Here is a 13,174-nt window from a genome sequence, read left to right on the forward strand (position 1 = left end):
AGGAGAGAGCTGCGAGTGAAATGTGTCGAGACGAGGGCTTTGACAACAAGAGGAAAGAGGGCCCTGCTCTGAAGAGCTAACAATCTAGTGGGTTCTCCCCCCCCCCCCCCCCCCATTCTCTACCCCCCATTTTGTTTTCTTGATATTTGCATATGTGTGAAGATTCTCTATACCTAATATTTCAATACTTTTCCATGTTGGATCTCCTTTACCGAATGGATGGTGATTCGCATTGAACTGTGACCTGCATATTTCCTCTGCATGAGCAGGCGGGCGTCTACATGGATACAATATTGCTATTCGTTTTGTTTCCTTGTTTTTCTTGTTTTGTTTTAATGGATGACAGTATGACTGGATTTGTGATCAGATCTGCTTGTATTGAAATGTGAAATGTGTATTTTTCTTTCTCCCCCTTGTCTCACATTTCTTGCTATAATTATTGATGTAAAAATTCAATAAACAGATTTGAAATAAAATAAAAACAGTAGACTTGTAGTACGCATTTAATAGAGATTGTGTGCTATAATATTGAAAACATTGAAGCGTATTGTTCAATAAACGCAGTATTTTCATTCTTTAACAGCAACTCTACATTTCCTCCATTGGTACATAAAGTAAAGATCTACATTTTAATGATGTCTCAATCAAAAGTGATAAATCAAATATGTATCATTTAGGGTTTGTTCATTTGAATGTGCACTTTTAAATATCTGCCTCTAACTCTCCTGCTGATACTGTCTCCTCCATTCCTAGTTCAGTAATTCGTTAACCAGTATAGCAAAATATTGTTATTGATGACCTATTCAATTATAAACTAATAACCCAAGACACCAGCTTGCTTTAATGTATTGTGATTCTAGAATTTTTTTCTTTCTTTTTCAAATATATATATATATATATATATATATATATATATATATATATATATATATATATATATATATACACACACAGTATAATTATTTTATGTATTTACTGTATGTTTAATCTACTTCCAGATTGGAGCATATTTTAGCAGCATTTTAGCTGAAAAGTTAAAACTAAACACATTTCAGGACACTGGGAAGAAAAAGCCACAAATTAATGCCAAAGACCACTATTGGCTGGTGACCACTCACTCTCAAAGTGCTATTCACAGCTGGTTTATGGATCTGGCTGGTAACAAACATCTGACTGTTTTAGCTAAAAAGGTACGGCATCCTTTCATTGTGTCAGGCTATGATATGTATGGAATTATTTAACCAAAATGTTTTCAGACATCATGTTGTTCTTCCCAAGTGTAATATGTGTATAAGGACCTGCTGCCACAAGAAGGGTGTGGTGGATGCAGTGCCCACAGTAGATGGTGCACCACCTGTAACAACAGCCCTGATGCTGTTTCCACCCACAATTATTTCCAATTAGCACAGAGCATGTAAATATCAATGTGTGTGCCAGCCTTATTACCCTACAAGGATTATTACCCCTACAAGCCTTATTACCCCTGCAATTCTGCAATGGTGCATGATGATGTACTGCTCATCCCCTGATAGTCAGTGTCAGTGTTGAAACTATGGTGGAACAGCAGTGTATTGGGCCTATCCCCGACTGCGCCATTCTCCTAATATAACTTGGGATGAAAACGACCGGTGTGGGATCCTCTTTGATGCTATATATATATATATACAACAATATATAAAACAAGTCAAAATGAGGCTCAGTAGTGTGTGTGGCCTCCACGTGCCTGTATGACCTCCCTACAACGCCTGGGCAGGCTCCTGATGTGGTGGTGGATGGTCTCCTGAGGGATCTCCTCCCAGACCTGGACTAAAGCATCTGCCAACTCCTGGACAGTCTGTGGTGCAACGTGGCGTTGGTGGATGGAGCAAGACATGATGTCCCAGATGTGCTCAATTGGATTCAGGTCTGGGGAACGGGGGGAGGGGGGCAATCCATAGCATCAGTGCCTTTGTCTTGCAGGAACTGCTGACACACTCCAGCCACTTGAGGTCTAGCATTGTCTTGCATTAGGAGGAACCCAGGGCCAACCGCACCAGCATATGGTCTCACAAGGGGTCTGAGGATCTCATCTCGGTACCTAATGGCAGTCAGGCTACCTCTGGCGAGCACATGGAGGGCTGTGCAGCCCCCCAAAGAAATGCCACCCCACACCATTACTGACCCACTGCCACACCGGTCATGCTGGAGGATGTTGCAGGCAGCAGAACGTACTCCTTGGCGTCTCCAGACTCTGTCACATGTGCTCAGTGAGAACCTGCTTTCATCTGTGAAGAGCACAGGGCGCCAGTGGCGAATTTGCCAATCTTGGTGTTCTCTGGCAAATGCCAAACGTCCTGCACGGTGTTGGGCTGTAAGCACAACCCCCACCTGTGGATGTCGGGCCCTCTTACCACCCTCATGGAGTCTGTTTCTGATCGTTTGAGTAGACACATGCACATTTGTGGCTTGCTGGAGGTCATTTTGCAGGGCTCTGGCAGTGCTCCTCCTTGCACAAAGGCGGAGGTAGCGGTCCTGCTGCTGGGTTGTTGCCCTCCTACGGCCTCCTCCACATCTCCTGATGTACTGGCCTGTCTCCTGGTAGCGCCTCCATGCTCTGGACACTCCGCTGACAGACACGGCAAACCTTCTTCTCACAGCTCGCATTGATGTGCCATCCTGGATGAGATGCACTACCTGAGCCACTTGTGTGGGTTGTAGACTCCGTCTCATGCTATCGCTAGAGTGAAAGCACCGCCAGCTTTCAAAAGTGATCAAAACATCAGCCAGAAAGCATAGGAGCTGAAAAGTGGTCTGTGGTCACCACCTGCAGAACAACTCCTTTATTGGGGGTGTCTTGCTAATTGCCTATAATTTCCACCTGTTGTCTATTCCATTTGCACAACAGCATGTGAAATTGATTGTCAATCAGTGTTGCTTCCTAAGTGGACAGTTTGATTTCACAGAAGTGTGATTGACTTGGAGTTACATTGTGTTGTTTAAGTGTTCCCTTTATTTTTTTGAGCAGTGTATATTTAGTAGAATTATCCCCTGACCATGTTAGAATAATAAATACACTGCTTAACAATGTGGAGCGATCCTTTAATTCCTCTTTAACTGGCCACTTAGTCAAGAAAATCTGTTTAGTTGTACATGTGAATGCACAGCGCTGTGTAGATTGATGTCTTAAGAAATTGCCTGTAGTTTAATGTTTGTAACTCTGTCTCTTGGCATTGCAGGTACCCATTCTTAGCAAGAAAGAAGATATTTTTGTATACCTGGCCAAATACTCAGTGCCACTATTGCGAGCTGCCTGGTTAGTGAAGATGACTTGCGCATACTATGCTGCTATTTCAGAAGCCAAAATAAAGAAACGTCAATCAGCTGATCCAAATATAGGTGATATGGTTTTTATTCTTCTCCCATACAGTATCATGTGTTGAAGCTCATTTATGCAACAAAGAGTGTTAATTCGTGGTGGTAGGCCCCTTTAAGAACAAACATAAATCTGTGTATGTATCTCGCCAGGGACCAGAGGGGCTGTTTGGAGTGACTGAGTGTATGAGGACACATCTGTACACCAATAGTTCCAAATGAAAAGTAGAAAGAAAACTGGCCCCAGGGCCCATTCACAGCTGGCTTATTTATCTAGCCAAGCCTTAGCTTTCATAGTGTGCAATGTTGTGAGGGAGGGGGCTGAAATGTTTGTCCTCCAGTGTGATCAGAGGTCTAATAACCAATACAAAATGAGCACCAGGAGGAAACTGCTATATCCATTGCATGGGGTATGCTATCTTCTTTTTAAGAGGACAAGACCTGAAATGTACAGCATATTGGCCAACAGATTGGGTTCCCTGAATTAGGTGCAGAATGGTGCAGGCAGCAGACATCACTCACTCTGGATTCTTGAAAACTTTCTTAAAGACATCCAGGAAGTCTGCACTATTGTACACTACAAGATCGTTTCTTTCCCATGAGGGAGTAGTCAAGGCCTACATAGAGAGCAAAGAGCTGATATAAGCCACCTTTCTGTTGGGAATCTGATGGCCTGTATTTCAAATTTGTATTGAACACTAGTTCAAAACCCCCAATAACTTTGGGGGGGGGGGGGGGGGGGGAGTGTTGCTATCTGCAGCTGAGACAGGGCTACTGCCTCTGGAACCGGAGCTGGAAAGGCTGCGGCCGAAAAGACTGGTTTGCATTAACCCACTGCGCAAGGGGATTACCAGCATTATTCAGCAGGTGGCGTGGCTATGATGATGCGATCACTGAGAATCGCGTCATCATCATCCACCACCCAGATTGCCCACTAAGTGGCCGGATCCGATGGTGCTGCTGTAACGGGAGACTTGCCTCTTGTTCCGGGTTGCCAGGAGGGCCATGTGATTTTTGGGAGCCTCCCAGTCATTCCAGGAGAGTAGGCAAGTATGCTACACTGCATAAGAAGAAAGAGAATATTGGTTTAACTCACAAAATGTATCCATAGGTGACCAGTAATCTTTAAACGTTTATAGTTAAAGGTTCTAATTCTATTCTTTGAATCCCTTTGTAGAATGGACCCAAATATTAACAAGGTATCTCCGAGAACAACTGGTGAAGATTGCTGATTTTTACCATACAAATTCCAGCCAGTGCATTAGTCCTGTGGTTGTGTCGCAAGATGTGGAACAGGCTTTCAAGCACTGGAAATACAATGAGAAATTAGCATTTTACATGTTTCAAGTGAGTGACATGAAATCACATCATATGGTTAGACACCACAGTCTGAGAAATCCTGAGTGCCACACCTTATGGCGGGTGTTCCAGAGGTGTCAGGACCTACCTTGTTTCATGCGTTCCTAGAAGTTAATATTGTTTAGTATTATTATTATGTTTGAAAAAATATTCTGTGTACAGCGCTGTGAAATGGGATGTAGTCATGTGACCGGTGGTCAGGAGACCGACGGACACATAATCTACCCCCTACATCCCGCTTTCTCACATTCCCGATGGTCGGCATGCCGACCAACCGGGACTATTTCCACTCGTGGGTGTCCATGACACCCACAGAAGGGCTTGCTGTACTGCCCCCCATGCCGGGATTCCGCAGCCGGGATCCCGGCGTCGGTATGCTGACGCCAGTCAAGCATACCACACCCTGTGGAATATGAGTGCGCTATTAAAATAACTGTTGTTATTAATAATAATAATAATAATAATAATAGCAAAAAATGTTCCCAGCAGCATCCAACAGAAGAAGCAGCATTCTGAAACTATGCACTTAACACTATCTTGATAAGCTAAGCAATATACTTACCTATAAATGGTAACTAGGTGCTTGATATTGCAAACGCAGTTACACTTTTGTTGTGTTTTGTAAGTTTTGTAAAATTGTTGCCTGTAATCAGTGTTTCCACATGCAGGTTTTTGCTCATTTCCAGGAATTTGATCATGATCAGGAATATGGTTTCCACTTCTGTTTTGCTCCTGATTAAAGGGAAATACATGGTCACATTATTACTACCACCTCCTACATTTGACGTCGGCTGCGCATAGCCCATGAAGTACGTCACGTGTCGTGCGCTGGCTTAGTGGATATATAAGGTGTGCGATAGGCCGTCTGCACGCATATCACTCATTGCTGTCATGGATAAAAGGGGCGATTTATGATTATCAGCTTTCGGGCCAAGGGTGGCAGTATTTCTGAAACAGCGCAGTTTGTGAACTGTTTGCGTGCTGCTGTGGTGAAGGTGTATCGTGATTGGACAAATGGCACCATTGCGAATAACTGACGTGGAAACTGCGGAGCACCACGTGCCATTGACATGAGAGGTGAACGTCGGCTACGAAGGTGCATGAGGGCTCACCGACACGCTACAGCGGAGCAGCTCACTGTCAAAATTAACCTGGGGCTACCAGACGTGTGACTAAAACTGTTCAGCCTGTCTAGCTGCTGTCCGTGCTGTACACGGCGGTTACTCTGGCTATTAGCTGGTGGTTATAATAATGTGACTCGACCGTGTATGATTCTTGAAATTGGGTAAAAGTAAATTTTTGTCTTTATTTCTCTAGCATCCGTAAAGGATATTGGGGACAGAATTAGTACGATGGGGTATAGACGGGTCCAAAGGTACAGGGTGTAGTGGGGGAGAGACGCTATTTTGCCGATATTTGTGTACAAATATCATCCCTCTGAGGGATTTTTCATTAGACAGACTCACTGTTTATATGTTTGTATAAAATGCTGACAGCCTCATTGGGGCTGGTGTCCTCTCTCCTGTGTCTCCTCTCATATGCAATAGGGAAGGCTTGTATTGTGTTTCAGCTATGTTGTATGTGTATTGTACCTGTTTTTCCCCCTAGCTCATCTGACTCAATATCTTGTGAGCAATGTAGTCAGTCATCACAAAATGCTGATAACAATGTGGGGGAGAGTCCAGAGCCCTCCTGGCTGGGGGCTATCAAAACTATGATGTCTGATATGTCATCTCAACTCACTGCTAATGCCAATAAAACTCAGGAACTGCAACAAGCAGTGGCAAATCTGCTAAACATCCCCCCCTTCCACTACAGGTGCACAAAAACGTGCTTTACCTGCACTTCTATCAGATACTGATGATGATATACAGGATGATGGGGATGATGTGGACCCCATAAGCGGGGACTCCACCCCTACACAGGGTATTGAACCCCTTATATTGGTTATAAGGGATGTGTTAAAGCTCCCCCTGGAGGACGCTACTAATCAGCAGTCATTTTTCCTCCCACAAGACAAACTGTCTGTCACCTTCCCTGATTCTAAAGAATTGGATGATTTATTAAAATTAGCTTGGAAAAATCTAGATTAAAAATATCAGGTGTCCAAAAGGTTTTTAAATACCTTTCCATTTGCCCCTGAAGGCAGGAAATCCTGGGAAGAATCTCCAGCAGTAGACGTCTCAGTCTCTCGCCTTTCTAAAAAGGCGGTGCTCCCTGCTCCAGGTTCTTTTACGGTAAAGGACCCGGGGGATAGGAAAATAGAGACCACTCTAAAATCTGTCTACACTGCTGCAGGTGTAGCTCAAAGGCCGGTCATTGCTGGTTGCTGGATGACGCATGCCATTCATACGGGTCTGGGACTCCAGGTCGACAACAAAAAGGTCGACACACCTTAGGTCGACTCCAATTGGTCGACACACCTTAGGTCGACATGGACAAAAGGTCGACTGGAACAAGGTCGACATGGAAAAAGGTCGACATGAGATTTTTATGTTTTTTTGGTGTCGTTTTCTTCGTAGAGTGACCGGGAACCCCAATTAGTGCACCACGTCCCCTCGCATGGCTCGCTTCGCTCGCCATGCTTCGGGCATGGTGCCTTCGCTTCGCTCGGCACAGATTACCGTTCCAATCGTAGTCCACATGGATCGTTAACTATGAAAAAGTTCCAAAAAAGGAAAAAATTGTAAAAAACTCATGTCGACTTTTTCCATGTCGACCTTGTTCCTGTCGACCTTTTGGCCATGCCGACCTAAGGTGTGTCGACCAAATGGCGTCGACCTAAGGTGTGTCGACCTTTTTGTTGTCGACCTGGAGTCCGGATACCATTCATACACGGGCTACTCAGATTCAGGAGGGTCTTTGAGGGGATATGACCTTGGTTACTACTGCAACTTTCCTAAAACACATTCAGGAGACGCCAAAAGTCCTCTGTGACTCCCTTAAAGAGATTGGCAATATTAATGCTAGGACCACTGCTGTGGCTGTGTTTGCACGCAGAGCCATATGGTTGCGTCAGTGGATTGCAGACGCTGACTCCAAAACGTAATGTGGAATCTCTTCCCTTCACAGGTGAATGGCTCTTTGGAGGTGAATTGGGCGCATGGATCTCCAAAGCTACTGCTGGGAAATCCACGTTTCTCCCTTCAGGGGCTCCGCCTACTAGACTTTCCTACCTGGGACCGTCTACTCAGTCCTTTCAGTCCTCCAGATTTCGATCTAGGGCCCGGGGTGCCTCTAATGCAACTACAGGCTCCGGAGGTAAGCCTAAGAAACCAGCCGTTGCCTGCTCTCAGGACCAGAGCACCAGTTCAGCTTCCGCTAAGACTTCAGCATGACGGTGCCCACCCACCCCGAGGGGATCTCACGGTGGGAGCTCCATTACGTCACTACAGCCACATCTGGGACGGTTCCTGCCAAGATGCCTGGGTAAGGGACCTTATCTCTCAGGTTTACAAGCCAGAGTTCGACGGGGCTCCTCCCCAACGATTTTTCAAATCAGGCTTGGAAAATATGCGTGTTACGCTACTACTGGCCATCAACAAGTTGGTCCAGTCCCAGGTTATTGTATCAGTACCCCTGCTACAACAAGGACAAGGTTACTACTCCAGTCTGTTTGTAGTGCCAAAATCAGATGGGTCTGTGAGACCCATTTTGAATCTGAAGTCCTTGAATTTTTACCTGAAGGTTTTCAAATTCAAGATGGAATCTTTGAGAGCGGTGATCACAGTTCTGGAACAACAGGAATTCCTTGTGTCCCTGGATATCAAGGACGCCTCCCTGCATATCCCGATTTGGCCTCCTCATCATGCCTATCTACGATTTGCCCTACTGAAGATCACTACCAGTTTCAGGCGTTGCCCTTCGGCCCGTCTACAGCTCCGAGGGTATTCACGAAAGTGATGGCGGAAATGATGTTCCAGCTCAGAGTCCAGGGGGTCAACATTGTCCCTTACCTGGACGATCTCCTCATAAAAGCAATTCCAGGGAGCAGTTCCAGGGAGCTTCTATTGCTTCATATAGATCACACTATCCAACTTCTGTCTCACCACGGCTGGATCCTCAATCTACAGAAGTCTCAACTGGAACCATCTCAACGCCTCCTTTTTCTGGGTATGATACTGGATACTGTAGCTCAAAGAGTGTTTCTCCCAGAAGACAAGGTGAGAACACTTCAAGAGATGGTTCGCATGGTTCTCCGTCCTGCTCGAGTTTCCATTCATCTCTGCATAAAGTTGTTGGGAAAAATGGTGGCCTCATACGAGGCGATACAGTTCGGCAGGTTCCATGCCAGACCTCTCGAATTGGACATCCTGAACAAGTAGTCCGGTTCACATCTCCAGATGCACCGAATGATTCAGCTGTCACCCCAGGCCAGGATTTCACTCCTGTGGTGGTTGCAGTCTTCCAACCTGCTGGTAGGTTGACATTTCGGGATTCAGGATTGGACCCTCCTCACGACAGATGTGAGTCTACGAGGATGGAGAGCTTTCACCCAGGGGGCACAGTTCCAAGGCAGGTGGTCTGCCCAAGAGGCCCTACTCCCGATCAACAATCTGGAACTACGGGCGATATACAATGCTCTACTTCAGTTCTCCTCTCTGCTCAGGGATCAGGCGATCCAGGTTCAGTTGGACAACGCCACAGCAGTGGAGAGACAAAAAGCAAGGCCTGCATGCGAGAAGTGTCAAAAATACTTATCTGGGCGGAAAGAAATGCAAGAGCACTGTCCGCAATCTTCATTCCGGGAATGGACAACTGGGAAGCGGACTTCCTGAGTCACCACGACCTCCACTCAGGGGAGTGGGGATTACACCCTCAGGTGTTTCAACAGATTGTCGACATGTGGGCATACCCGCAGATCGACATGATGGCGTCTCGCCTCAACAAGAAGTTTCGCTGCTACTGCTCGTGAACCAGGGACCCTCAGGTGAGTGCAGTGGATGCACTGACGTCACCTTGGCCATACCGGCTGGTCTACCTATTTCCTCCGATCCCTTTGATCCCAAGGGTGCTCCAACTGATCAGACCTCACAGAGTCCAAGCAATCCTGATTGCGCCGGATTGGCCCCGAAGGGCGTGGTACGCAACTCTTTTTGACATGTCCATAGAAGACCCTTGGCCTCTGCCGCTAAGAAAGGATCTTCTTCAGCAAGGGCCATTCATCTACCCGGACTTACGGCGGCTTTGTTTGACGGCATAGGAAGTTGAGCGGAATATCCTAGCTCACAAAGGGTTTACCAAAAAGGTAATTGCCACTATGGTGCAAGCCAGAAAACCTATGACGTCAAAACATTATCATCATATCTGGAGGAGATACGTATCTTGGTGCGAGGAATGCACGTATCCGCCTGCGGAGTTTCACTTGGGACGTTTCCTACGTTTCCTGCAGGCTGGTGAGGATAAAGGCTTACGTCTGGGTTCCGTTAAGGTCCAGATTTCAGCTCTTTCAATTTTCTTTCAGAAGAAATTGGCTGTGTTGCCAGAAGTTCAGACATTCTTACAAGGGGTGTTCCACATACAACCTCCCTTTGTGCCACCTACGGCACCCTGGGCTTAGGATGTAGTGTTGCAATTTCTACAGACCTCCTGGAGTGAGCCTCTGATGACAGTAGAAGACAAGTACCTCACATAGAAGACAGTGATGTTGTTGGGCCTGGCTTCTGCTAGATGCGTCCCAGAATTGGGGCCCTTATCGTGTAAAAGTCCCTACTTGGTCTTTTACGAGGACAGAGCGGAGCTCCGAACTAGACAACAGTTACTGCTGAAGGTTTCTCCACTTTCCATCTGAATCAACTTTTTGTGGGTCCGTCTTGTTCAGCTCCTCCGGGGTCTTTGGATGTGGTGCGCGCTTTGAAGATCTATGTCAAAAGCACAGCTCAGGTCAGGAAGACGGATTCCTTGTTCGTGCTCTATGATGCGCAGAAGAAGGATTGTCCTGCTTCAAAGTACGGGGGCACTACGGATGGTGTAATGGTTAGCATTACTGCCTCACAGCACTGAGGTCATGGGTTCGATTCCCACCATGGCCCTAACTGTGTGGAGTTTGTATATTCTCCCCGTACTTGCGTGGGTTTCCTCCGGGTACTCCGGTTTCCTCCCACAATCCAAAAATATACTGGTAGGTTAATTGGCTCTCAACAAAATTAACCCTAGCGTGAATGTGTGCGTGTACATGTGGTAGGGAATATAGATTGTAAGCTCCACTGGGGCAGGGACTGATATGAATGGCCAAATATTCTCTGTAAAGCGCTGCGGAATATGTGTGCGCTATATAAATAACTGGTAATAAATAATAATAAATAAATAAAGCAGTCCATTGCTCATTGGATTAGGCTTACTATCCAACAGGCCTATGTGTCAGCAGCCTTACCTGTTTTTAAGTCTCTGAAGGCCCACTCTACAAGATCAGTGGGGTCTTCCTGGGTGGCTGTGAAATTCTACATTTGATACCCTGGCCAAAGAGGATACCCAGTTTGGGCAGGCGGTGCTGCAGCAGTCTCCGCACGTTCCCGCCCATTCTGGAAGCTTTGGGACATCCCTATTGTACTAATTCTGTCCCCAATATCCCTTATGGATGCTAGAGAAAATAGAATTTTAAATACCTACCGGTAAATCCTTTTCTCGTAGTCCATAAGGGATATTGGGCGCCCGCATCTGTGCGGTTACGTTCTGTGTTACCGTTCTGTGTTACTGTTGCCAGACGTTGCTGGCCTGGTTATGTTTTGGTGTGTTGGTGTATAATTCTCACCACTATTATTGTTATGTTCCTTCTCTCAAGTATGTAATTCTTCTTCGGGCAATGTTTTACCTATAACTGACCAGTAGGAGGAGGCATAGAGGGGAGGAGCCAGCACACCCAGTTGAAGAAATTTAAAGTGCACTGGCTCCTTTGGACCCATCTATACCCCATCGTACTAATTCTGTCCCCAATATCCCTTATGGACTACGAGAAAAGGATTTACCGGTAGGTATTTAAAATCCTATTTTTTTCTTTTCTTTTGTCTTCTTAGCCTTTTTGATGTATATTTACCACAGCATTTTCAATGCAATTTTTGACAGTGAATATTTAGGAGAATTTTGTCACAAAAAAAAAACGGAGACCAGGGGGTAAATTTACTAAAGATCAATTTTAGATTGATTTAAAATTGGCTAACATCGACAGGTGTTTCAGGGACAAAATTTAATATTTACTAAAAGTAGATTTTTGCTATTTCTTTTTTTAGCCCAATGTTGATTTTTAAAGGAAGTAAAATTTGTCAGTTCCATTCAAAATAGACTGCAAATACACCTTAAAATCAACTAAAAATCGACTACCACTTCGTGCTGGTTTTCTATTGAACAAAACATGCCACATGGAAGACGCAGCTGTGGTTCCTCTAATTCCGCTTTGCAGACCTCTCCCATGGTGGGGCGCCTGCGCAATACCTGCTCTATGCATGTGCAGAAAGTGTCCTGCGTCGTTGCATGCAGTGCCCCCTAAGCCGTAGCCTGTCACCCTTGGGGGCGGGTAATCCAGATACGCAGCAGCGATGTTAACTGCGCCCTTCTCTGATTGAGGCCCATAATTCATACAGCGTAAATATAAGTGCTGTAGGCAGCATCACTATTAGACTTTGGCGTATGTGCAGTACAAAGTATATGTACAGTACGTGCAAATTACAGATACTCGCTCCATTGCAAAAACATTGGCATAGCGGCCATCATGTCTTCTTTTATAGGCATCATAATACCTTTCAGCCAAGTGAACATGTTTTAAAAGTTAAACAGACCTGTTACTGAACAGTATTATTTTGTGAAATTTTTAGTCTATTTCAAGTCGGTTTACAAACCGCCTGTTAGTAAATGAGAGATTTGTATAGGCATCAATGGAAAAATACAGATGGTGTGTTTGATTGTCTATTGTAGTCTAAAGTCAGTTTTTCAGTCGGTTTTTACTTTAGTACAGATGTACCCACGCTATCTTAGCTGCGGCTATTCGCACCCGCAACTCGTTTATCTTGGTGCGTGCACTAAGTTGTCCCTGCGATGCGTTAGCACGTGCGTATGCATAGCGGGATGAATGAGCCTGGCTACATCTGGAAATCTCAGATTTGCAAACTTTTAGTAAATATACCCCCAAGAAATCTGGAAATTTTGTAGTGGAAACAGTGCCTGTAATATATAAAATAACCACTTGGGGGCAGTGCAGATTATTGGATGTAGTTGTACTCAAAACTTATTATGAGTTTAATATATTTGAGCATTGTGTTGATGTTTTGTTTTCCAGGAAGGTTTGTTAGAAAGACATGAATACTTAACATGGATGCTGGATGTTTTAGAAAAAGTCCACCCACTGGCTGATGAGCTTCTGAAAATCTTATTACCCCTCATCTTACAGGTATTTATCAACATATTAACCAGTGATATCTAATATACCATATTTGAATTGCAGTTGGTAAAATGGTATCACTGTAAGGTAATT

At 45.1% G+C, this 13,174-nt stretch overlaps 1 protein-coding gene across 7 annotated transcripts in view; it reads left to right on the plus strand.

The window, feature by feature from the left end:
- The window catches only part of MED12L (mediator complex subunit 12L), a 1,138,385-nt gene that overhangs the window by 84,076 nt on the left and 1,041,135 nt on the right, over window positions 1-13,174 (plus strand). For all 7 annotated transcript variants that reach the window (XR_010175887.1, XM_063916060.1, XM_063916058.1 and 4 more), the window contains exons 4-7: window positions 999-1,190; window positions 3,216-3,375; window positions 4,529-4,698; window positions 12,980-13,090. Coding sequence is in view for 6 of the 7 variants with exons in the window: in XM_063916060.1 (XP_063772130.1) it covers window positions 999-1,190; window positions 3,216-3,375; window positions 4,529-4,698; window positions 12,980-13,090 (633 nt within the window). In the remaining variant the exon portion in view is untranslated. The remainder of the gene's footprint in view (window positions 1-998; window positions 1,191-3,215; window positions 3,376-4,528; window positions 4,699-12,979; window positions 13,091-13,174) is intronic.

The sequence above is a fragment of the Pseudophryne corroboree genome, chromosome 4, assembly GCF_028390025.1.
Source record: "Pseudophryne corroboree isolate aPseCor3 chromosome 4, aPseCor3.hap2, whole genome shotgun sequence".
In the NCBI taxonomy this organism is placed as follows: domain Eukaryota; kingdom Metazoa; phylum Chordata; class Amphibia; order Anura; family Myobatrachidae; genus Pseudophryne; species Pseudophryne corroboree.